The sequence below is a fragment of the Pavona decussata genome, unplaced genomic scaffold (assembly GCF_977016875.1).
Source record: "Pavona decussata unplaced genomic scaffold, jaPavDecu1.1 SCAFFOLD_41, whole genome shotgun sequence".
Taxonomy (NCBI): Eukaryota; Metazoa; Cnidaria; class Anthozoa; order Scleractinia; family Agariciidae; genus Pavona; species Pavona decussata.
Window position 1 is genome coordinate 602,501 of NW_028145463.1, and position 26,917 is coordinate 629,417.

A 26,917-nucleotide genomic window follows, 5' to 3' on the forward strand; every position below is an offset into this window, starting at 1 on the left:
GGAACAAAGCTACCACAACTGGCCATGGAAAACGAAGCAACCAATAATTGCAGAAAACGAAATTTGTCGAAAATTCGTAAGCGAAGCACCTCAAATTCTAGGAATCGAATCAAAAAAGAAACGCCCGAAACTCGAAAACAAAACTCTCGGTTATTTTTATTCCTTCATAAACATCATGCATTTGCGCTTTTTTAAAAACTAGATATTAAAATACTGAGTTTTTATCGGTACAGCGAAGCACTTAAATCCAGAATGTGCAGTTCAACAACTATTTCAACCTTTTTGTCGTTGTTGTTGTTGTTGTTGTTTGCTTGTTTCTGTCCGGTTGTCGTTGATTTTGTTCTTGTTATGTTTTTGTTTGTTTGTTTGTTTGTTTGTTTGTTTCTTGCACAGTCTGGTTTTATTTTGGCTAATTAACCTTATCGAAAAAATGTTCTTTTATGAAAATAAGCGATAACTTTGTATTGTTATCCCTCTTCCTTGTAAACACCACCCAGTTCCTTTGTGAATGAATGGCTGAAACGATGTTTCGTTATCATGATGTGATGCTGTCTCGACTTGATGATGAGGGCTTTGTGAATTACTTGTTCACGGACACACCAAAAACTCGAAGACAAGCCAGCCCGAAATATAAGAATTTTTTATCAAAGGGAAATCAAAACCACATGTTCCCTTTGTCTGTTTTCAAAGTCAACTCTCGACTAAAAATTTCTGCTCACTCGTGTTATTCTAATTATTCCGTAGAGTAGGCTGACAATTCTGTCAAATGTTTGAAATTTCATTTCTTTGGTCAACATTAGTAACATTTAAAGTTCCTGTTTCCATTCTCGGTGCCGCAATTATTATAAGTGCGTGAAAATTGATCGAGCTAAAACTGAATGACAGGCACGTGATTACATGTAAAATACACCTCCCCTAGCCCTTCTTCGTTTGTCTTGGCCCTTTGCCGTCGTAATTGTTTGTCTGTAAATCACTTATTTCCAGAGTCATCATTTCTGTTTATTGAGCCTGATTGTTCAGATTTCAAGAAGCCCCGATTTAGAGAAGCAGTGAACGGTACAGCCTGACGGTAAGTCATTTGCATGTGCCATGTCAAAGACCAACTCACTCAATTCCTCAACTGACGTTAACTACTGAGATGTTAACTACCAACTCAGTTCCTAGTTTCTGATCGAGGCAGGCAAGTCCAGGGTCTTGCAAAACAAGTCATAACCAACAAGCCAGTTATTTTGAACTTTACTTGATTTACTTATTGTTTGCACCGCCATTGAACTTGCAGTTGCCACAGATGTGTTAAACGAATTGAAACAACAGAACACGGTTCTGTAATTATCCTTTCAACAAAACAGACAAAAGAAAAGTCGGTAGTTTTGCATCAAGCCGTATCACAGGGATTCCGTGTCTGGCCATGTCTGTCAGTGGAAATTTATGTGAGAAAGATATCTTACCTACAGTCAGAGAAATTAAGAACAAATGGGAGAGTTCTCAAACTTTCTCTTTTTCTAGGAACGTCCTTGGTGAAACAAAAGCTCATTTGATAGGATCTCCAATCATCGTCAAAACAAAATGGCGGAGGGCGAGTCAGAAGATATAGTGAAGCTCATGCAAGAACTTAGCATTGCGAAAACAAAAGGCGATAGAGAACGGGAGGGAAATGCCTATTATAAACTGGGTGGTGTTTATTACAGTCAGGGTAATTTTAAACAGGCCATAGAGTATCAAAGGCTACATCTTAGTATTGCTAAAGAATTAGGAAACAGGGATGGGGAGGGAAGAGCCTATGGCAATCTGGGCAATGCCTATCACAGTCTGGGTAATTTTAAACAAGCCGCAGAGAATCACGAGCTAGCTCTTAATATTGATAAAGAATTAGGGAACAGGGATGGGGAGGGAACAGCCTATGGCAATCTGGGCAGTGCTTATAACATGCTGGGTAATTTTAAACAAGCTGTAGAGTATCACGAACTTGATCTTAATATTGCTAAAGAATTAAGGAACAGGGATGGGGAGTGTACAGCCTATTGCAATCTGGGAGTTGATTATCAAGGTTTGGGTAATTTTAAACAAGCCCTAGAGTATCACGAACTACATCTTAAAATTGCTAAAGAATTAGGGAACAGGTATTTGGAGGGAACAGCCTATTGCAATCTGGGAGTTGATTATCAAGGTCTGGGTAATTTTAAACAAGCCGTAGAGTACCACAAACTACATCTTAATATTGCTAAAGAATTAGGGACCAGGGATGGGGAGGGAACAGCCTATTGCAATCTGGGCAGTGCTTTTCAAAGTCTGGGTAATTTTAAACAGGCCGTAGAGTATCGCGAACTACATCTTAATATTGCTAAAGAATTAGGGAACAAGAATGAGGAGGGTAGAGCGTATGGCAATCTGGGCAATGCTTATTACAGGCTGGGTAATTTTAAACAAGCCACAGAGTATCTCGAAAAGCGTCTTTATATTGCTAAAGTATTAGGGAACAGGCATGAGGAGGGATTAGCCTATAGCAGTCTGGGAGGTGCTTATGGCAATATAGGTAATTTTAAACAAGCCGCAAAGTATCACGAACTACATCTTAATATTGCTAAAGAATTAGGGAACAGGTATTTGGAGGGAGATGCCTATGGCAATCTAGGAGTTGATTATAAAGGTCTGGGTAATTTAAAACAAGCCTTTGAGTGTTGGAAACAAAGTCTCAGTATCGCTAAAGAAATTGGGGCCAGAAACTCTGAGGGGTACGCTTTTAGAAACCTGGGTGCAGCTCTTTTACGCTTGGATGATTTTGAGCAATCCATAGAGTACACGAAACAAAGTCTTGATATAGCAAAAGAATTGGGTGACAAGACTGCAGAGGGAGCTTCTTATGGCAGCTTGGGCGGAGTATTTTCCAGCCTAGGTTTATTTAAATTAGCAATAGAGTGTCACAAACAAGACCTTAGTATTGCTAAAGAGTTAGGGGACAAGGTTCAAGAGGCAGAATCATGCCATTCATTAGGTCATAATTATGAATGGGTGGGCTCTTTGAGTGAGGCACTTGATTATTATCGATCGAGCGTAAAAACCTTTGATGACATCAGAGCTCTTCTACAGTCAAAAGATATGTGGAAAATAAGCTTTCGTGATCGCCACCAGTGTGCGTACACTTCGTTATGGAGAACTCTTGTGAAGACGGGAGAGACTGACGAGGCTTTGTGTACTGCTGAGCAAGGACGAGCGCAGGCCTTGATCGATGTTTTGAAAGAAAAGTATGGAGTTGACTCATCACCGTCCGCTTCAGCTGAACCTAAGGAGACAATTACCTATATATTAAACAATTTAAGTACAGAAATAGTTTTTGTTGCACTTGATGAAAATGCGATCAGTTTTTGGTTGCTGCGAAGAGGGAAAGAGATTCTCTTTAAGCAAAAAGAAATAGCACGTGATAGTTGCAAGTTGTTAATAGATGCTACTTTGAAAGACATTAGTGTAGGTGTTCGGGTCATGTGCGAGAATCGATCAATGGATGAAGTATGTGATGACCCTCCGTCCAACAGAGAAGCTGCTGAGGAAACAGACCAATCACCGACCTCCTCTGTCAATTCTTTGCACCAGCTGTATGATGTTATTATTGGTCCCATTGCAGACTTGCTCGATAGTGACCAGTTACTCCTTGTTCCAGATGGTCCATTTTTCCTGGTTCCTTACACTGCGCTTGGTGAATCAATCAGGATTCACATCGTTCCCTCGTTGACCGCTTTACGACTGATCGCAGATGGGCCCGAGGACTTCCACTGTAGGAGTGGGGCGTTGCTCGTGGGAGATCCATGTTTGGAAGAAGTTACCAACGTGTTTGGTAAGCCCGTTTGGAACCAGCTTCCATTTGCCAGAAAGGAAGTGGAGATGATTGGAAAACTTCTGAAGACCACACCTCTCACCGGACGAGATGCAACTAAACACGAAGTGATGAAAAGGTTCGAGTCGGTTGCTTTGGTGCACATTGCCGCGCACGGACGTGCTGAAACTGGAGAAATTCTTTTGACCCCTAACCCAGGATGGATATCTCCTATCCCTAGAAAAGAACGCTACATTTTAACAATGTCAGATGTGCAAGCAGTTCGTCTGCGAGCAAGACTCGTTGTGCTTAGCTGCTGTCACAGTGGCCGTGGAGAAGTCAAAGCTGAGGGCGTGGTTGGTATCGCGCGGGCTTTCTTGTGTGCTGGTGCTCGCTCTGTTCTGGTGTCACTCTGGGCGATTGATGACGAGGCCACCATGGAGTTCATGAAACACTTCTACCAACACCTGGCAAATGGAAAAAGCGCGAGTGTGGCTCTTCACAAGGCTGTGAAATCTCTGCGCGAGTCAGAGCAGTTCCGTGACTTGAAGCACTGGGCTCCATTTGTGCTGATTGGTGATGACGTGACGCTTGAATTTGGAGAAAGGAAATAAAAAAAGAATGGTAACTTTAGTTTGTGTTTCACTTTAAATAGGAGTAATTTTATGATAAACAACGACAGCTACCTGCAAAAAAAGCTCAATTCTTGCCAGTGGAATAGTTGTAAAATCTGTCTAAATATTATTTCAATAACCAAGCCTTCCGCTCTTCGTTAAAACGACGGGATAGTTTTGAGGAAGAATGCCATAAGAAGATGTTCGTTTTCGTTGTTCCTTTTATCATGAGAAAATGCCTTATTTTTCTTCCACTAGCCTTTTCCAGGCGTTCCTCACAATTTGATCGCCTGTTCTCGCACTAGTTATTGTTTCAACCGTTTGAGATAAGGAACGAATGTGTAAAGGTTGCCATTTCCCCTTAGATTTTTAACAATCGTACCTTTGAACGAATGTTTAAAAGTTGCCATTTCCCCTCAGATTTTTAACAATCGAATCTTTGAACTTTATGAACTTCATGACCTTAATGGGAGTCAAACCTTGCTTGACTTATGGTTTCGTTGAACGTTGTTTTCAATTGAGGCACCAGGAATCTCGTTGATTAGGGGAAATTATTGCATTGTTGCTTAAAATATGTCTTAGGCTTCGTGGGTAGTGTTATCAAATAAGTTCGTTTATATCTCTTCCTCTTTTTCTGGCAAACAAAAACAAATTAAGCGCTTCACCTGAGCTCCACGAACTTTTAAATTTAGAGCCTCAAGTAAAACTAATCCCAAATGACCATTTTTTTTTTGGCAGAACTGTCATCATTTTCAAGACAAGCGAGGACTACTGGGCGAATAACTTATACATTGATGACGTCCATTTGGTGTGATGCAAACTATCCAGAGAACTTGTATGTAGTGTGAAGATCTTAGATGCAATGGCCGGATACAAAAACCCAGTAAATCAGTAGCAAATGAAAGGTAAACAAAATGAGGTTACTGCATTAAGCCTTTGCTTAATTAATTTTGCGGTTCCTAATATATCTGGATCCGGAAACACATGTACAGGCTTGCTTTTGGTACGCATTTTCCAAAATGGCACTTCACTTAATGAAGTTTTCAAATGTAATTTTGCTTCTTTCGATGTAACGTTAAGAAAACTGCACACATGAATTTGACGTTACATTTAATTTTTTATAGCTTCATAACAAATAACATACCAACATTGTAAAGATATTTTGATGTCATTTCATAAATTGTTTTATGTCATTACTCGTTATCAGACAATATTGAGAACAAATTATTACTTATATGATAATTCAGAACAAATGTGGCTACTTAAGCCAGATTTAACGGTTTATCTACCCATATTTAGAATCAAGAACTTTAATTTTTAAAGAATGACGTTTGTCAGAGCGTTTTCAGGTTCGCCTGTAAATATGATTTTCTCCAAGTGGTAGAAATTGCGTGTTCTTTTCTTAAAATACGATTATCTTAGCCGCAAAATTGTGCTTGTCATTGTATCTAAGGACAGCTTTTAACATCCTCGTGCGTTTACAAAGTTACAAAGAGCGCAAAAGACAAAGAAATCGATTTTAACAGTCTAAGAGGGCGAGTTAACTCATAGAAACCTGATTGCAAGAGGGCAAAGACTAACTGAAAAACTGCCGAAATATTTCTCAGTAGATTGTGTTTGAATAACAATAACAAGTGATGCAGTTAGCTCTGACCTGCTAAATAGGCTCAGTAGAATGATGATGCAATTATTATCTTAGAACTGATCAGGGCTTGGTTGTTTGAAATCCCATTAATTTTGAAACAACAAGTTGAGAAATACGCTTGGTTTTTGTCAAAAAGATTTCATTGCTTTTTTGTTTTTTTACAAGATGCCATAATCGAGTGGTCCTCTTATATCATCGTGGAATTATTTTATCTAAAGTCAAACATAAGATAATGTTTTTATTACAGGCTTTTTTCCGTCCAGAGTGGACTTCAATTCTAAATTGGCGCAATGCTCCTTTAAACAACCTTGTGCAGATCCTTTCATGTATATATGTAAGTAACTAGGTATATAAGTAGGTATAGAGCACTCTTCAATTTGGTGTCGAAGTAATTTCGCGTTTGCTTTGGTTTCGCTTTACTATGCTTTCTGATTCGTTATCAAAACTTGCGGCACTTTCTCAACCAATGGGAAACAAAGCCAAAGCCAATCGTGCCTTGATATCACAGGTTTTCCCGCGCTTGGCCAAGGTTACAGGTTACATGTATTTGCTTTGAATTCTGATTGGTTCACCGGACTGTTTACGTCTGTTCTGATTGGTTAGAGTAATTACTTTGTGTTTGACACATACTCAATTGAAAACTGCTCTATAAAGTCAGTAAGTAAGCTATCTGTGTTTACATGATACCCGTACGACTTTCAAACCGGTGGATTCGTTTCCATAGTATCGTTCAATGTCACTGAGTAAAAACGATGTGATTTCAACCCAAAATTTTTACCGGATAAGGAATCTTAATGTTTCTACGAAAACCCATTCTGGGGTCATGTAAACGTGACATGACTGTATGTTTCATATTTCCGATTAAGTTTGAAGATTTCGTTACAAAATGAAACTTACAGCTTCATCAAAACGGCTTTTGTTAATACGATGTCAGCAAGTGTTCAAGTCGTAGGGGAATGAAAGTCTATCCAGTATCGTGTAAACCGCCCCATTAGAGAACAATAAGTGTAGCGAATATAATAAGTGAGACTGTTGTAAACATTAACATTAAAAAAGTGAAATCTGTAAAACGTGTTCGGTTTGAGAACAGTAGAATCCAAATATTTTATTTTATTTATTTTAAGCTGAGGGGGAACCGTCGCGGAGATTTTGCTGTATGTTGGCCAAAACAGCTCAAATATTTCACAAATAACCTCATGAAATCGCTCTTAGAGCAGCGGGAGGAAAGTTTGAAATGATTTCTCCGCGTGATAATAGAATACAATCAGTTTTAAATTCACACGAGGAACTTCAAAAGATTGGTCAGTTTTTTTTTTCAAGTTTCAATCCATTTCCATCTGAGCCATCTCCAGACAAAAATGATTGACCCTAGTTTTTGTTCCCCAGAAGGGTCATTTGTAAAAAAAATTGAACCATTATTTTAATGGTCCCATCTGATACAAATATTTTTTTTCGCTATTCAAAGTGGCACTTATAAAAGGTGACACTGCCCCTTTAAAGACCTCCGAAGCCACCGTTAAGGTCCTTCTTGGACAGATTCATACCCAGTCACCATTTCTATGTTTGTGGGTCGAGAGAAGAGTGGCCTTAATTTACTCTCGTATCCAATGTTCGCGCGCCATAAAGATAAAAATAGTGACTGTTTACGAGCATTATCCTTAGGTGGGTCACGAATAGACCAGCTTACAACTGAGCAAACAAAAGAAATCAAAAGCCTTTCAGTTTTACGTGCATAGGGAAGACTGGAACAGCGACTATCTTTCGACGTACCATCTTCGACATGCTAGATAAACAGCTGAAAGACCGTTATGAGAATTAAACACTTATTGGCTAAAAAAACTGAACGACAAATTAACAACAAATGCTCACCTAAATTGGCTGATAAATGTATCAACTTGAAATTTTGCATGACTCTCGGAAACTTCCGGTATAGATTTCGGCCGTTTTGTTCTCATGTTAAATTTCCAAAACCACCGATTTAATTATCGATCTCGGATTGACTTCTAAATATCCCCCCACCACGTCACTCTGAAGATATATAAACCCATCTCCCTTACCCAGAGTCGAGTTCAACGGTAAATTAATCAGTTGTGTTAAGGAGCTAGCTCCGCCGCCAAAACTTTATTTCGCGCGCGCCTACAATACCTCCAGCTACGCAGGCAACTGTAAAAAAAAAAAGCAATAAATACTAAACTTGCAACAGCAAGAAGGTGGCCGCGGCCGCTTAATAGAGGTGGCCGATGAATAGAAGTATCGAATACAGCATTTTACTGACAAATAATTTGGGACTTTGGAAAGTGGCCACTTAATGGAGGGTGGCCGCTTAATAGAGGTCAGACTGTATAAAAAAGTTTAATATCAAACAATGGGTCCCACACACCCCGGGGAGCATGATTTTCAACGCCGCGTTTACTGCCGGTGTGTCTCGTAAAAGGTGGTTTAATTAGTCTCCCTGTTCCAAGATGCAAGTCTCCGGCTTTTTTAGGTGATCGATATTACTACATCTTTTCCAATTGAGGGTGTAGCACGATACGAAACTTTTGCTTGAGGCAGGGGACCACACGACGCAAAATAAACTGTTCTGAATACGTTCCGTTGCCGGATCTCTTGCAGTGAAATGCACGTGCCAGACGTCTCTTTACGTGTAAATAAACCAAACTGATTGTAGGGCTGACACTACGGCAAAGGGCTTATTTATTAGGGGCCAATATTTCAACTAGTACAACTAGTCTTCTTCAGGGCCAGAGTTACAATGAGTCACATTTAAACGTAAGCATAAACAGTTAAAGGTTAACACGATACGTTGTATGAGCCTCTCTATGGGTACCCACAGTCTTCGTTTTCTTCGCGATTTTTTAGCCTGCGTAGCTGGCGGTTTTGGAGGGCGGTAAAGCCGGGCCAAAACGAGTGGTGCAGCTGCGGGTAAAATGTGGAGAGAACCGTGACAGTAGCGGCGAAGACGCGTCAACGAGCGGCTTTGCCGCAATTTCTCGTTGCCCTCGCCCCATTTCTCCGCGGCTTCGCCACTTGTTTTGGCCCTCGTGCCCGGCTCGCCGGTAAGCCCACCCATAAAAACCGCCAGCTACGCAGGCTACGATTTTTTCGCAAATCTTCGTTTTTTTAGGAAGATCTTCGTTTTTTCGGATTGAAATGGTTTAAATGTTCTTTCAGTGTTATTCACAGTTGATAAATATTTCACTACAATAGCAAATTGCATAATTCACTGAAACAATAAAGAATGATGAGATTCCAAGAAATCGAAACTGCAGTCTTACATGAGAAACAACATTAGACACTCACCAGAAGAAATTTCACCAGCATCCCAGAGACTCACAAGAGAGTTGTCTATCGTAGCTTCGAATATCTGCTACGGATGCGAGCTAAGCCACAAAATAATGGAGGTACATTTCAGCTGTAAGAACACAATAGCTGTTTTTCAGATAAGAAGCAACTCAGCGAGCTAAAAGACAGCGCAACAAGCTATAGATCGTTTTCACGTGACGTCACGCATTGGCCCACCGCCATATTGGTGTACCACTTTTGATTGCGTAATACGGCATTGGTAGGTCACAACTGCAATTGATTATTCCCACTAGTAAATGGATTTAAACAAAAGCGAATCAAGTTCCGAGGATAATTCGAAGGTTGCATATTCTTTTCCGATTTCTGAAAATGCAAAGAAGCTGAATTTGCCGATCAGAGATCGATATTTGCAGAAAATATCCACAATCGGAATCGATCCAGTGTTGATCGAAGGGAAGCACTTTCAGCCTGACTGTTTACCTCCGGTCGAATCCACAGATACCTTGTGTTATCTCGTTTTGGAGACAACTTTCTACACTCATTATTTGACATCTGCTGCTACTTTTTTTTTTAATCCACAGTGTATTCTTTTCCGAATTCAGTGATTGTTTAATCTTTTCCATGAGATTTATAGTTGTTGAGTTTTGACGTTGCGCGCAGTGTACCAAGCTGTTGCATTCATTTGCCTGTATCTCTCTTATTATTTGTGTTATGGTGCTACTTTTTTTTAATGATAGTGTATTCTAATCCGAATTCAACGAAAGTTTAAGCTTTTTCATACGTGAGTAATTTAACAAAAATTGACTTACGCGTTCACAAGCTTTTGCATTCATTTGCCTCTATCTCTCACATTATTTGACCTAAACTGCTACTTTTTTTAATTCACATTGTATTGTTTTCCAAATTCAGCAATAAATTAATCTTATCCATACAACTTATAGTTTTTGAGTTTTGACGTTGCGCGCACAAGTAATTGAATTTTTCCGGCGTGTAATTTAGCGAAAATTTAGTTACGCGTTCACAAGCTGTTCCATTCATTTGCCTGTATCTCCCTTATTATTTGTGCTATGGTGCTACTTTTCTTTTAATTGGATAGTGTATTGTAATCCAAATTCAACGAAAGTTTAAGTTTTTTCATACAATGTATAGTTTTTCAGTTTTATCTTAGCGTGCACAAGTCATTGAATTTTTCCGGTGTGTAGTTTAACAAAAATTGATTTACGCGTTCACAAGCTTTAGCATTCATTTGCCTCTATCTCTCACATTATTTGACCTATGCGGCTACTTTTTTTAATTAACATTGTATTGTTTTCCAAATTCAGCAATACTGTAATCTTATCCATACAATTTATAGTTTTTTAATTTTGACGTTGCGCGCACAAGTAATTGAATTTTTCCGGCGTGTAATTAAACGAAAATTCAGTTACGTGTTCACAAGCTGTTCCATTCAATTTTTTTTTATTTAAACATATTTTATTGCCGAAGTTTGCCCTAAGAGAAAAAAAAAACTCATCGAGAGGGCTCACTTCGAAATAACATTGAATTGAAAAAATTAACATTAAATAATAATTAGTCAGAGCGGCAGCAAAATTAACCAAAGGCAGCATTAAGCAATGCTAACAGGTGGAAAATATACAGCTAGGTACTTTTATAAAATCTCTTCGATTCAGATATAAAAGACTGGACATGAAAAAATAGATCATTATTTTGCTTAGGAGAAAGTAACTGTGATCCAAACAGAAAAACTGATACTATTTGTGCTTTAGACATGGAAAACCACCTGTCAGCAAATATGCGAGCAGCAGAGGGGAGCAGGTTAATTCTAGGGGCAGAATAAAGTGGACATTCAAGAAGAAAATGCTTAATTGTCTCGCTGTAGAAACCACAAAAACACACGGGGCTTTCTTTACAACCTATTTTATAAAGATAATAGTTAAGCGCACAAGTGTCTAAACGTAAACGAGTATGGAAAATTGCATTAAATCTATCAATAGCAAAATCATAAGTAGTGTTATAACTAGGTACATTGTAATATGAAAATAAAGCTTTTTTAAAAGAACCAATGGATTCGAGGCAACGTATGTCAGAACTAATGTCATTCCACAAGAGAGTAGTTGAGGGAAAAAAAGATCTTTTAAAACGTCCAGTGCGGCTTGCGAGAAGAGAGTAATTTGATGCCTTACGTAAGAAGTAAGTTGTCCTTTCACTAACTTGTAAGGGTAATAAATCAACTAGATACACCGTATTCACAAATGGCGGACACGCGCGGAAAAGACTGGCACTACGCATCAAAACGAGGCGTTTTAGGATAAACAAAAAAAAATTTCCAGCGAATGCAAGCTTCTGGAGGGTCGATAAGTTCTGAGTTTCTAAAAATTGAGTTTTTCTGATCACTTAGTCCGAACGAGTTCAAGTTCTAGTGTTTATTATTTATTGGTTGGCTTCTTGTAGCAATCTCAAATGCAATCTAGACACTCACGGGAAAAAACTGAGTTAGATTGTTCGTTTCAAACCTTCGAGTGTAACGTCTACAGAAAATATGAAAAGTTGTTAGAAAGATCTTCACTGTAGCAGGAGCCACAAAGGTTTATTCAATTTCAGTATTTTTTGGAAAGGGAATATTGGTATTATTATTATTATTATAGCGGTTTAGACAAATGGTTGTAGTCTCTCTTGCGCTCGGAACGTCCGATACGAAGTTGATCACGCAACTCTCGTTAGAAATGCATCCTTTTGTATGTTCATTTTGCTTCTTTCAAGACCTATCTTACCTTCGGATTCCGAAAGATATACCAAACAAACTTCTGTGATATCTCTATCCATCTGCGCTCGAAAGTTGAATCCTTCGGAAACAAAAACTCTAACCGATTTGTTTCCGTGATCGTCTGTTTTGCATTTGGGATTGCTACAAGAAACGAACCAAGAAACGCTAGACCTATCTCGTTCAGAATAAAACCAGCGATTTGAAAAACTTGCTGTTTAAGAGCTTATCAGCTAAATATTCTCTCTGTGAGCTTGTACTCGCAGGCAAATTATTTTTTGTTTATCCTAAAACGCCTCGTTTTTATGCCTAGTGCCAGTTTTTTCCCGCGCATCCGCCATTTGTGAATACGGTGTATAACTAGGACAAAAATTATTAACGATCTTAAAATATAACAACAATTTATGAATGGCTCTTCTAGTTTTGAGATCTTCCCACCCAAGTTCTTGCATAAGACGATGTTTGTTGGTCCCCTTCATAGCCCCGGTTACGATTTTAGAATGACTCATATTGCGCATGCTCGAGGAGATGGCTTTCGCTTTCAGTACATCCGTCCCATAATACGTCAGCGTATTCCATTAGAGGACGCACCAAAGATTTGTACAATTTTCTTAAAGTGGTTCGGTCAACCGTGTACTTGATACCTTTTAGAATATTAAGCCTTTGGCATGTATCTCTCTTATTATTTGTCCTATGCTGCTCCTTTTTTTTTAATCCAAAGCATATTGTTTTCCAAATTCAGCAATAGTTAAGTCTTAAAATCAAGCAATACAAAAACCCTCCATTCATAACACAAATCAATGATTTGGGGTGTTTTATGAATTTTTGGGTAGTTTTAGGTATATTTGGAAGGAAATAATTTTTCTTGAAGGATTGGTAAAATGAAAAGATATAAGAAATGTTGAAGATTTAGTGAATTTTTAAAATTAGAATTTGTAGTTAATAATTAACAGACGGATACCAAGTTAGTCCACTAACAACCGGGGGTGCTCTTACGTGGTTATCGACTGTCTGTTAGTGTTTCAAAAATCATTTTCTTTCTTCTATCCATTCTTAAAACCTCTTCAAATTTCACTCAAATTCAATTAGAGCCCCACCTTAACGAAAATTCAGTTATGCGTTCACAAGCTGTTGCATTCATTTGCCTGTATCTCTCTTATTATTCGTGCTATGGTGCTACTTTTCTTCTAATGGATAGTGTATTCTAATGCAAATTCAACGAAAGTTTAAGCTTTTTTATACAAGTTATAGTTTTTGGGTTTTGACTTAGCGCGCACAAGTCATTGAATATTTCCGGTGTGTAATTTAACAAAATTTGGGTTACGCGTTCACAAGTGGTTGCTTTCATTTGCCTCTATCTCTCTCATTATTTGTGTTATTGTGCTATTTTTTTTCTAATGGATAGTGTATTCTAATCCAAATGCAAGGAAAGTGTAAGCTTTTTCATACAATATATAGTTTTTGAGTTTTATCTTATCGCGCACAAGCAATTGAATTTTTCAGGTGTGTAATTTAACGAAAATTGATTTACGCGTACACAAGTTTTTGCATTCATTTGCCGCTATCTCTCACATTATTTGACCTAGGCGGCTACTTTTTTTAATTCACATTGTATTGTTTTCCAAATTCAGCGATATTTTAATCTTATCCATACAATTTATAAATTTTGAGCTTTGACGTTGCGCGCACAAGTAATTGAAATTTTCCGGCGTGTAATTTAGCGCAAACTCCGCTAAGCGTTTACAAGCTGTTGCATTCATTTGCCTGTATCTCTCTTGTTATTTGTGCTATGGTGCTACTTTTCTTTTGATAGATAGTGTATGCTAATCCGAATTCAACGAAGGTTTAAGCTTATTCATAAAATTTATAGTTTTTGAGTTTTGACTTAGCGCGCACAAGTCATTGAATATTTCTGGTGTGTCATTACGACGAAAATTCTTACTTCTATTTTCGCCCTTTTCGTGTTCCAATCCATTTAATGAGTTCGAAATTGCAAAAATAGCTATTAATTAGCTTTATACAAGCTTACTGATCCTGGGAATAAGTGGCCGAAAACCATCGAAAACCCGTCCGCCATTACTCCGACGGCAAAGTGACGCCCGTGGTCATTCTAAAATGCGGTTGCTTGTATGAGATCTTTGTGTGACGTCATACGCGCATCGAACTTGCAACCTCAGTAATCGAAAGTCCTAAAGTAAGTGAATAGGCAAGATTTGTAAGATTCACCATCCAGTTTGATGAAAAGCGATCTAAAGGACAATTTTATCGAATATCTTGGATTATAATTTCCTTGGCAGTGGATTTGGAGTCGTATGACTGCAAAGAATACGCTTCGAAGACACGCGAACAGCTCTTTCAAGCCTGGGATTTACATGTAAAGCCGAAGAAGAAACGAATTCACTCCGGCATTTTTTACTCAGCAACTGTATTGGAGGTAGACATATGGTTATTTAATATTCTGGGTATGTTTTCTATTTGGGATTAGTAAACAGAACCTAATCACTATTCGCAGAAGCACTTGAGCAACAAATTATTGAATAGGATGGATAACTCCAGACCAATATATGTTAATGTTTTGTTGGTGGCGTGTATGGTGTTCGCAAGTATCAATCAAAGCTGCATAATGAGTCAAGAAAAAAAGAACTATTAACTTCGTTTTTTTATAGTTCAATAAAGCTTTGACAAAACTAAAATGATGTATAATTAACTTCAGTTGAAAGTGGGTAGCTATAGCTGTAATCTACAGAATATTTGCAATATTACAATGCTACAGGGCTGTAATCTACCAGCTATTACCTGGTTAGATCCCTTCCTCATTCTTCAACAACTTTCAAGCAGTAAATGAAGTAATCATGAGGGGCCTAATATTTTAAAGCCAAAGTCCAAGTAACATTCAACAATAAATTGTTGTAAAGCCCTCAAATGCAGCTGGAAAACTAAAGATTAATAAGAAAGTTTAGGAGGACAGCTAAGGAAGAAACCTTAGTAGGCTTGCATCATATCTCATCCATATTTGTTATTTTAATAATGTTTGTTCCTTGGTCAATGAGGATGTGTGAATCTGAGTGAAACAAGCAAACCAGCCTCTTATCTCATCTAGAACTGACACTATAATTGTAATCATTTTACATGTTGAGTGTGAAGAGCCAGCATAACACTGTGCTGTAACAGTATTTTATTTTCCCACAAATCATACAATGTTCACAGACATAAAATTGAAATATTATAGTTATGAAAGAATGACCATCCTTTCCACAGATATACCTTAATTATTCTTGGAGATTCTACCAGAAATGAGATTTAATGTCTTTTTTCTTTGGTGTTTTAAATTAAGAGCCAATTATTACTTTAACCTAAGTTTTCACACAAACCACAGCTTATTTTTTGTTTTTGTTCTGCGACATGAACTTCATTTCAATTTTTTTCTATCTTGTAAGTTTTATCTTACATGACCCCACAAACATTTTCATGCTTTATACTTATACTATGTGTTTGTTGTCTTTCTATTCTGTTTAGCTTTTTTCTTCTGTCAAATAGCCCTGGCTTTCTTATGTTGGATGTTGATATCTGTGGGTTTTTACTTTGGCCTTCAGAAAATAACCAGGACTAAGAACAGGGCCAGCTTTAAATATCAAAGCCATTTTTTATGCCAATAATACCACATATTTTACTTTATTTCATTTTATTATTACTATTTGTTTTTTTTTTTTTTTGGGGGGGGGGGGGGGGTTGTTTTGTTTTTGTTGTTGCAGTTATGACATAACACTCAAATCTCCCTCACTATGAACAAGCCAACAAAATAATTGGCCATCGGTAAACAATTTCCATAATCCCTTCACTGTTTATATTAATGTGCTTGACTTAAATCCAGGATATTTTTTTTGAAGACTCTCCTATCAGCTATGTTGGCAGTTTCTAAGATCAAATTTAAAGTTATGCCTTTTGCTGTGGCCCTCTCTGATAACCATTACAACAATGAGAATACTCAGAGCACAAGAATGCATGCCATGATCCCACTGGCCAAAAACCTTCCCTGTATAAAGATAAGTTTACCCTTGAAGTCAGAGGCCAGTCTTGCTGTCTACTCTCACCTTGCCTGCAGCATTGTGGTTCTTGATGACATGGGTATGACAGCAACTTTTAAGAAAAAACACACTGTCACACACACAATCTGCATTACCAGTACCTACTTGTCATATTGATATGATATCAATGCTAAATATTGGAAAAATTTGCTGGTAGTTCTCCTCCTCTCCCTTCCATTTATAAATTTGCACATTATATACAATGTAAACCTTAGTGTAAGATCCTGGCCCATTCTTCTGGACAATGTATCTTCTGTAACTGTGAAAAATGCTTTCATGCTTCCCTAAACTAACCCTAATAATACAGATCCCAGTATTTTTAAGGTTCAGGAAGTGTCGTTGACAGATCTAAACTAAAAGCTAAGTGAGATTTACTATGGCATTATTTACCATGGGTAGTCCTATTTACCATGGTGTGCTTAGGTGACCTTGTTGACGCCTTTGTACTGTCTCTGGTATATACCAAAACAGTGCAATACTTTTTTTTAGAAATTTATTATGTTGTACAAAAAATGCTATAAAATTGGCTGTTCATATAACAGACTTTGCCAAGAAAACAAAAGAAGGCACAAATACAAAATAAATAATTCAAACACAAAGATGAAATTTACCAAGCACTGGTAGTTTTCCACACTCTTTAGAATAGGGTATTGGACAAAATACTCTCATAATTTTGTCAGTTTGGTTCATTTGTTCTCTTTAGTACATACTAATATGGTTTAAATTGTAGATATTATCTTGACTTGTCCCACAAGATAACTCTCAGCATAATATTCACTGCAAGTCTGCACAAAGGTGCAGTCAAAGCATATTTACAAGTCATGTTTAAAAAAAAAAAGCTCAATAATAGTATTATAATTAGTTAATAACACAGACGAAATAGGATTGCCACAATACCTTCTTGACTCACAGTAATTGGTTATGGTTACATTAGAAAATTTTGCAAGTTGGAGTGTCAGCAGGTCCACATCAGCTGGAAAGTTGCCTGCAAATTTCTTCTGACCTGTACTTTCACATCATGTGATTGTTTCAATATATAGAGATGAATTTTTCATGTCAATGTCACAATCAGCTTAATTACAATTGCTCATTTAATGCAGATCGCAAATTTCGCCTTGCTGTGTATTCTACAGTCGGCATACAAGTCTTTCAGAAATGTGTTGGGTGCTAAGTTTGTACGAAGAGAGCATTCGAAAAACTCGAGGCAGTTGATTGTCAATATTATACCACAAGCAATTATTATTATTATTATTATTATTATTATTATTATTATTATTATTATTATTTGAATAAAATGGAGTATCTATGCACTTTTATTTTACCAAAGCCTGACACTTATAGGAAGTAGACGTAATGGACACTAGACAAACGAAGAATTCAATACAATGAGCTATAAACAAAACATACACACCACCACTCCGCGCCACTTGCTTTCATTGCACGCATTCGCGAAAACAGTTCATTTCCGATCCGTTATCTTGGCCTAATCGTTTCACTTAGTCCCTCGCTTTACCCTAGAAAAGTAAGCATCGAGGCAGTAGCATTGTATGGTAGTCCTTTCGTTTGAGTGTCCCTCGAAGCAGCTGTCGAAGTCGTCGAGAGGATATGTCTTTAGTACTTCGGTGCGATGTACAAAAAGACGATTTGTCTGAAGAAATTACCCCCTTTTGACGTATTTCAGAACCATAAATGTTCAAACAACCACCATTAGGACCCATAAGGTTTCTTTCGGGTGCCCGCAATACGTGTGCGTTGTAAAGACGGCCCTTGAGCCACTAAAATAAAAAGCAGTGGCTTCTTTCAGCGAGATCGAACATTCGAAAGCAGGCCATGTTGTTGTGCGCGTATGACGTCACATTCCTGTCGGTGCAACTAGATCCAGCTCTTCTATGTAGTTCACGGCCATTTGTCGTTCGGGTAATGGCGGCACAGCGAAGCTGAACTTCGCATTTAAAATAACTGGTCTTCCCGTTAGAATTTAGATGTAAAATTTGGCGTGGTAAGTATTTATCATTTCTACTTTCCAAAGCTAAAGAAAAAAAGGGATGCAAAATTTTGACGAAAATTGGGTTACGCGTTCACAAGCGGTTGCATTCATTTGCGTCTATCTCCCTTATTATTTGTGCTATGGTGCTACTTTTTTTTAAATCACAGTGTATTGTTTTCCAAATTCAGCAATAGTTTAATCTTATCCATACAATTGATAGTCTTTTAGTTTTGACGTTGCGTGCACAAGTAATTGAAATTTTCCGACGTGTAATTTAACGAAAATTCAGTTACGCGTTCACAAGCTGCTGCATTCATTTGCCTGTATCTCTCTTATTATTTGTTTTATGCTGCTCCTTTTTTTTTAATCCACAGCGTGTTGTTTTCCAAATTCAGCAATAGTTTAATCTTTTCCATACGATTTATAGTTTTTGAGCTTTGACGTTGCGCGCACAAGTTACTGAAATTTTCCGACGTGTAATTTAATACAAACTGCGCTACGCGTTCACAAGCTGTTGCATTCATTTGCCTGTATGTCTCTTATTAATTGTGATATAGTGCTACTTTTTTTTAATGGATAGTGTATTCTAATTCAAATTCAACGAAAGTTTAAGCTTTTTTATAGGATTTATAGTTTTTGAGTTTTGACTTAGCGCGCACAAGTCATTGAATATTTCCGGTGTGTAATTTAACGAAAACTGGGGTACGCGTTTACAAGCGGTTGCAGTCATTTGCCTCTATCTCTCTAATTATTTGTTCTATGCTGTTCATTTTTCCTATAATGGACAGTGCATTCTTTTTCAAATTTAGCGAAAGTTTAAGCTTCTTCATACCTTGTATAGTTTTTGAGTTTTGACTTAGAGCGCACAAGCAATTGATTTTATTCAGTGTGTAATTTAACGAAAATTGACTTACGCGTTCACAAGCTTTTGCATTCATTTGCCTCTAACTCTCACATTATTTGACCTATGCGGCTACTTTTTTTTAATTTACAGTGTATTGTTTTCCAAATGCAGCGATAGTTTAATCTTATCCATACAATGTATATTTTTTGAGTTTTGACTTTGCGCGCACAAGTAATTGAATTTTTCCGGCGTGTAATTGAACGAAAATTCAGTTACGTGTTCACAAGCGGTTGCATTCATTTGCCTGTATCACTCTTATTATTTTTTCTATGCTGCTACCTTTTTTTTTATTCTACAGCATATTGTTTTTCAAATTCAGCAATAGTTTAATCTTATCCATACAATTTATAGTTTTTGAGTTTTGACGTTGCGCCTCACAAGTAATTGAATTTTTCCTGCGTGTAATTGAACGAAAATTCAGGTACGTGTTCACAAGCGGTTGCATTCATTTGCCTCTATCTCTCTTATTATTTGTGCTATGGTGCTTTTTTTTTTTTCAATCACAGTGACTTGTTTTTCAAATTCAGCAATAGTTTAATCTTTTCCATACAATTTATAGTATTTTGAGTTTTGACGTTGCGCGCACAAGTATTTGAAGTTTTTTGGCGTGTAATTTAACGAAAATTCAGTTACGCGTTCACAACCTGTTGCATTCATTTGCCTGTATCTCTCTTATTATTTGTGCTATGGTGCTACTTTTCTCTTTATGGATACTGTATTCTAATGCAAATTCAACGAAAGTTTAATCTTTTGCATAAAATTTATAGTTTTTGAGTTTTGACTTAGCGCGCACAAGTCATTAAATATATCCGGTGTGTAAATTAACGAAAATTGACTGACGCGTTCACAAGTGGTTGCTTTCATTTGCCTCTATCTCTCTTATTATTTGTGCTATCGTGCTATTTGTTTTCTAATGGATAGTGTATTCTAATCCAAATTCAAAAAAAGTTTAAGCTTTTCCATACAATATATAGTTTTTAAGTTTTATCTTAGCGCGCACAAGCATTTGAATTTTTCCGGTGTGTAATTTAAAGGAAATTGATTTACGCGTTCACAAGCTTTTGCATTCATTTGCCTCTATCTCTCACATTATTTGACCTATGCCGCTACTTTTTTTATTTCACATTGTATTGTTTTCCAAATTCAGCAATACCCTAATCTTATCCATACAATTTATAAATTTTGAGCTTTGACGTTGCGCGCACAAGTAATTGAAATTTTGCGGCGTGTTATTTAACGCAAACTGCGCTACGCGTTTACAAGCTGTTGCGTTCATTTGCCTCTATCCTTCTTATTATTTACAAATTTTGAGTTTTGACGTTGCGGGCACAAATAATTGAAATTTTCCGGCGTGCAATTTAACGCAAATTGCGCTACGCGTTCACAAGCGGTTGCATTCATTTGCCTCTATCCTTCTTATTATTTGTGCCATGGTGCTACTTTTCTTTTAATAAATAGTGTATTCTACTCCGAATTCAAGGAAAGTCTAAGCTTCTTTATACAATTTATAATTTTTGAGTTTTGACTTAGCGCGCACAAGTCATTGAATATTTCTGATGTGTAATTTAACCAAAATTGGGTTACTCGTTCACAAGCGGTTGCATTCATTTGCGTCTATCTCTCTTATTATTTGTGCTATGGTGCTACTTTTTTTTTAAATCACAGTGTATTGTTTTCCAAATTCAGCAATAGTTTAATCTTATCCATACAATTGATAGTCTTTTAGTTTTGACGTTGCGTGCACAAGTAATTGAAATTTTCCGACGTGTAATTTAACAAAAATTTAGTTACGCGTTTACATGCTGCTGCATTCATTTGCCTGTATCTCTCTTATTATTTGTTCTAATCTGCTTGTTTTTTTTTTTTAATCCACAGCGTGTTGTTTTCCAAATTCAGCAATAGTTTAATCTTTTCCATATGATTTATAGTTTTTGAGTTTTGACGTTGCGCGCACAAGTTACTGAAATTTTCCGACGTGTAATTTAATACAAACTATGCTACGCGATCACAAGCTGTTGCATTCATTTGCCTGTATGTCTCTTATTAATTGTGATATAGTGCTACTTTTTTTTTAATGGATAGTGTATTCTAATTCAAATTCAACGAAAGTTTAAGGTTTTTTTATAGGATTTATAGTTTTTGAGTTTTGACTTAGCGCGCACAAGTCATTGAATACTGATTTCCGGTGTGCAATTTAACGAAAACTGGGTTACGCGTTCACAAGCTTTTGCATTCATTTGCCTCTATCTCTCTAATTATTTGTTCTATGCTGTTCATTTTTCTTATAATGAACAGTGCATTCTTTTTCAAATTTAGCGAAAATTTAAGCTTCTTCATGCCTTGTATAGTTTTTGAGTTTTGACTTAGAGCGCACAAGCAATTGATTTTATTCAGTGTGTAATTTAACGAAAATTGACTTACGCGTTCACAAGCTTTTGCATTCATTTGCCTCTAACTCTCACATTATTTGACCTATGCGGCTACTTTTTTTTAATTCACAGTGTATTGTTTTCCAAATGCAGCGATAATTTAAACTTATCCATACAATTTATATTTTTTGAGTTTTGACTTTGCGCGCACAAGTAATTGAATTTTTCCGGCGTGTAATTGAACGAAAATTCAGGTACGTGTTCACAAGCGGTTGCATTCATTTGCCTGTATCACTTTTATTATTTTTTCTATGCTGCTACTTTTTTTTTAATCAACAGCATATTGTTTTCCAAATTCAGCAATAGTTTAATCTTACCCATACAATTGATAGTTTTTGAGTTTTGACGTTGCGCCTACAAGTAATTGAATTTTTTCCTGCGTGTAATTAAACGAAAATTCAGGTACGTGTTCACAAGCGGTTGCATTCATTTGCCTCTATCTCTCTTATTATTTGTGCTATGGTGCTACTTTTTTTTAATGGACAGTGCATTCTAATCCAAATTCAACGAAAGTTTTAGCCTCTTCATACGAACTATAGTTTTAGAATTTTGACTTAGCGCGCATAAGTCATTGAATATTTCCGGTGTGTAATTTAACGAAAATTAGGTTACGCGTAGTCGCAAACGAAACTTTCTTGTGTCCCAAATCACGGTAATGTTGGAACCCAGTCAATATTAAATTTATCCCAGCTTTAAGCCGCTTTTTCTGAAACGAAGTGCTTTTCGCAAACACGATCGTGCTCTAAGATCTCTTCAGTGAGGTCGTTACGACTTATCGCTGAAATCCAGCGCGATCTTCTCTCCTCTGACAACTCTTGAGCTTTTTAACCCTGATTTGTAACGATGGAAGGCACCCTTGCAAAGTATATCCTTTTATCTCGTCCACTTTTCCTGCCACAGCCAACAATCAGAGACAAACCATGTTCTTCGAAAGCGCCGCTACTAGTTTGTTTACAATTTAGGTACACCAATATGGCGGCGTAGCAACGGTAGTCTAGGATTTGGTCACGTGAGTAAAAACGATCTATAACTCTCGCAAGCAAGAGACAACAATGATAAGCTGTGTAAAGACGAGGATCTGTTAGACCCTCATATCCGTGCAATCTTCACGCAGCGAGATACAATAGCAGAAGCATTAATTCACGAGTTAAGAAATCCACGGATCCAGTATCTTTAAAGATAACATTTATTTAGCGCTACCTAAAATCTTGAAGTCAATCCAAGCCGATAAGCCTTAACAAATGGCACAGAGCTAGCATACACAATGACATATCAAAACCTAATCCCTACGGCTCTTAGCGGATAAGTATGAAACCCTCCAATTAGTACATTTGAGAATTCCCCCTCACGATTAAGAGAAACACTATTAAGAGCGGTTGCATAACATTTTGATCTAAAAGGAAGATTCTCTTATGCAAAAGGAAAATCGCTTAAAGAATTGCTTGTAAAACCAAAACTGAAAAGGCTTTTATCAACACAACGGACACACAGTGGGAGTCTCGCAGGTCTGTCAACCCCACTGATTTTAACACAGAAATGTGGTCAAATGCCAAAATTCAAAAATAACAGATATTTTCTGTAGTGTTTATGAGACAGAGTTTTGACAGTTTTATATCTGAGTGTTCAATTTGATCACGCAAATTTTGGTCAATTTTCAGATCTTCGCTGAGATTTTCTTTTTTTCCGCGGTGATCTTCGCGTCTTCGATTTCTTCGGAAATACCCATACAAAGGCTCTTGTATGGAAGAGTTATCTTGAAATAAAAGTCAAGAATCGCAGTTCTACTTAGGAATAAACATTTTGTCAGAATTGAATTTAAAATCTTCAATTTTTAATCTTTTAGCCTGTTTAGACCAGTTCAGCTACCTCCATACTGAAATCCTAAAGTATGACCATTCAAATGAAAACTACTGAGCAGCACTTTTGGTTTCCAGTGATACTGTTTGGTACCGTACATGGTGGTTCTAACTTTTGAATCCGTGCAGAAAATCTTGAATGTCTCCAATATTTGCGGAACTGTAGACCATTTTTTTATTTGTCAACTTTCATAAACCAGACGTTAATGCTTATCCTGGGTTAGCCTAATCGTACTTGGAATGACTACTATGATGGATGATCGACTTCTTGGTCTCTGCGTTCCACCGCCAAAATGTGTCTTGGGTACAAACCGAAATATTCCACATCGAAAACGAAGGCTTGTTAGTATGAACGGTTTCCAGTTGACTGAAGAGGGGAAAACCCATGTCGATTGTGAAACAGATTTAAATGAAAACTATTCAGCACTGTCTTTTTTCGGAGAGATCTATTTAAAGGTGTAAATCATTTAGCCAGTTTAACAGGCGCTGTTAAGGCGAGGGTAAACCTGAAAGCCGTTTTCACGCCGCTTAAAATCGGTTTAATGAAAATATCTCGTTCACGTTTCAAGCAATCCAAAAACTCTCCGCTCATCCCGTGAACCTGTGTTGTGGGGTTTTTTGTGAATTTTTGGCTGGTTTTTGGGTATATTTGGGAGGAGATAGTTTTTCTAAAAGGATTGGTAAAATTAAGAGAAATAAGAAATATTGAAGAGTTAGTAAAGTTTTAAAATTAGAATCTGTAGTTAATAATTAATAGACGGAAACCAAGTGGGGGACCCCAGTTAGGTGAGGTACCCCATCTACCCGGGGTCAGAAAAAACAGGCCTTCACATGCAACCCCGGGGCGCTGGGGTGAGGTTTAAAAAGCTACCGCGTGGTCGCTAAGTACATATATCAATAAAGATGGCGGATGGAAGACACTTTTCGTTTCGTTGTTCTACGGGCACGACTTCACCTTCATCCAAGACCGGTAGACCAGCTTGGTTATCAGACTCGACAAATGCACCTTCAACTCCTTCAGAACTTTCTTCAATGGCATTGTTGTCGATGTTCTGAAGGTGATATCTGCGAAAAAGCTCGCCACGCTTGTACTGAATTCAGAGACAATTGCCCGGATGAACATCACCCCACCCCACCTCCAGCATTCACATGGAGAAAACTCACCCCAGCTAAGCGGGTTACCCGCCTCGGCTGACCGGGCAACCCGCCTCGGTGAGGTACCCCACTTCACATGTGAACGCAATCAAGAAATAAAGAGCGATTGTATGGAGAGATTGGTAACCCCACCGAAGCGGGGTACCTCACCTCCATGTGAACAGGCCCTTAGTCCACCAGCAACCTTGTGTGCTCTTGCGTGGGTATCAACTGTCCAAAAATTATTTTCTTTCTTTTATCCCTTCTTTAAACCTCTTAAAATTCCGTTCAAATTCACGTTTACCCCCACCTTAAGGGAAAAGGAAATCAGACTTCTTGGAACGGTACGCGCGTGAGCGTTTGCGCTCCCCTCGCTTCTCGCGCGTGCCCGATTCCCTATCCCCTCCCCTTTTCTTTATAGCACCAGACACGCAGGCTATCTGACAAATTCCAACAGCTCCAATACAAAACCCCAAGAAACAAGGACATTTATGGAAACTCGCAAACGTTTAAACACAGATCTAAGAATTTTGAACCTGGTTTGAAAGTCATTTATAGGGGATTTTACGGTTTCGCTTGGTCAAAACTGTATCACCTTCTAGATAGAAAAGAGAGGGAAGAAATTTAGAAGAATTTTTTTTTTTTAATTCCATTTTTCTTGTTATAATCGATCATTACTACCATGCACTCTTTATCGGGGGAAACTGTAATAATGGTATAAACAAATACATAAACATTGGTAAACAAGTTTCGGTCTTTTTCGAGATTAATAAGTTACCATAGCATCTGCATTCAATGTAACCTGCTAAAAACAGCCCTAATTTCAGTTTCCTTGTTTGGGAAAAGCATTTACAAAGGAAAAGATTTATGTGACTTCGTCACTGACTTCATTGCCAAAGAATTTGGACGGTCTGTGCTAAATAACTTGTGGTCAGTTTCTTGTTTGTCGTTATTGTTGTTGCTGTTGTTGTTACTGTGTTGTTGTTGTTGTTGTTGCTGCTGTTGTCCATACAATAGGTCATTTCCGAGTTGCTTTGGACGTCATTATGAAAGCGAAAAAATAAAAAAATAATGTTCACATAAATAATGTTCACATGAAAAGTTCAGCTTAGCAACTCGTAAATGGCCTGATGGCAGCAGCCCTTCTTAGAATTTCTTTCACTTTTTGGGCTTCGAGTCTTCGTTGACCAAAATAAACGAAGGCTCAAAAGACTTCCCAGAAGGGAACCCCTTAGGGCAGTTTCTAAGCTCTGCCATCTTGGATTTGAACGCCTCGAATAATTGACAAGAACTCCTTGATCTCCAAACACCTCATTTTTGTGAGTTAGATTTCTTGGCATGACCATGAAGTTCGACTATGAAGTTTCTGATCAAAAAACGCTCCTGGCGAATTAAAGTTCGTCGCAACTTAGTATGTTTTGGTTGATTATTCCCTTAACAAAACCCTTGGGGTATATAGCCTTCGAAATGTTTGGTGGTGGTGGTAGTAGTAGCGGGGAGGGGGGGGGGGGGGACTTATGCGGCTCTTTTCTCAAAACCAAATTATGTAATCTTTTGATACCCTTTTTAAGATAAGGCCTAGGCTGTTCAAAGAACTGGTAACTTTACCCAATGGATAAAATGTATTGGTGCATATACATTTTATTAGCTGGATTGCAATTAAATTTATCCACTGAATAGAGTTTTTCGCTCTTTAAACAACCTGGTGAGCTGCCCTCTAAAATTCACAGCGGAATTTTAATTTCTAGAATCCATCTCCGTTTCTGTAAAATCCATACCCGTTTTTAGACTTTCAGAGCACAATGGTTAAAATTTCTACCCTCTTTCAGACAAAAAGGGGCTCAAAAATCATACCGTTTGGGGCCGCATGCACATACTGATATAGCTTATATAGTAGAGTATCCCCGCCCCCCTCCCTTCTGGGCAAAAACGTTTTAAACATGTGAAAGAAAGCCGTAAAAACAACAGAAAAAGCAGCAGCAGCATACATTGTTAGTGTCAGCTTTAGGCGCGATTTGATCATCATATAACCAAGAATGATCGTGAGTCAGAACAGGCTCTCACACGTGGTTTCATTCCAGATACCCGAAAGCGAAGCACCTGGAATTCGAAAACACCTTGAAGTTCGAAAACAAAATAATCATTTATTTTAGCTCGTTGACAAACATCATTCATTTTCTTCAAGGGTTATTCCCTCTTTTTGTAAACAGACCATTTGTTCATAAATGGATAAATAGAGGATATTACACGGCGACGCGAAGATATGAATTTTATTTTCGAATGGTAAAAATAACATTTTACGAACGAGCGCAGCGAATGAGTAAAATATTGTTTTTAACAAGAGAAAATAAAATTCTTATCTTCGTGCCTCCCTGCAATATCCTCTTTTGT

At 37.6% G+C, this 26,917-nt stretch overlaps 2 protein-coding genes across 2 annotated transcripts in view; both read left to right on the forward strand.

Annotated features, from left to right (window-relative positions):
• LOC146482905 (uncharacterized) overlaps window positions 1–4,423 on the forward strand; it is a 51,509-nt gene extending 47,086 nt beyond the window's left edge. Inside the window, exon 2 of the mRNA XM_085106507.1 lies at window positions 1,641–4,423. Coding sequence (XP_084962633.1) covers window positions 1,641–4,422 — 2,782 coding nt within the window. The 3' untranslated portion in view covers window position 4,423. The remainder of the gene's footprint in view (window positions 1–1,640) is intronic.
• The window catches only part of LOC146482904 (tetratricopeptide repeat protein 28-like), a 234,347-nt gene that overhangs the window by 74,365 nt on the left and 133,065 nt on the right, over window positions 1–26,917 (forward strand). The gene's annotated exons all lie outside the window — the stretch shown is intronic.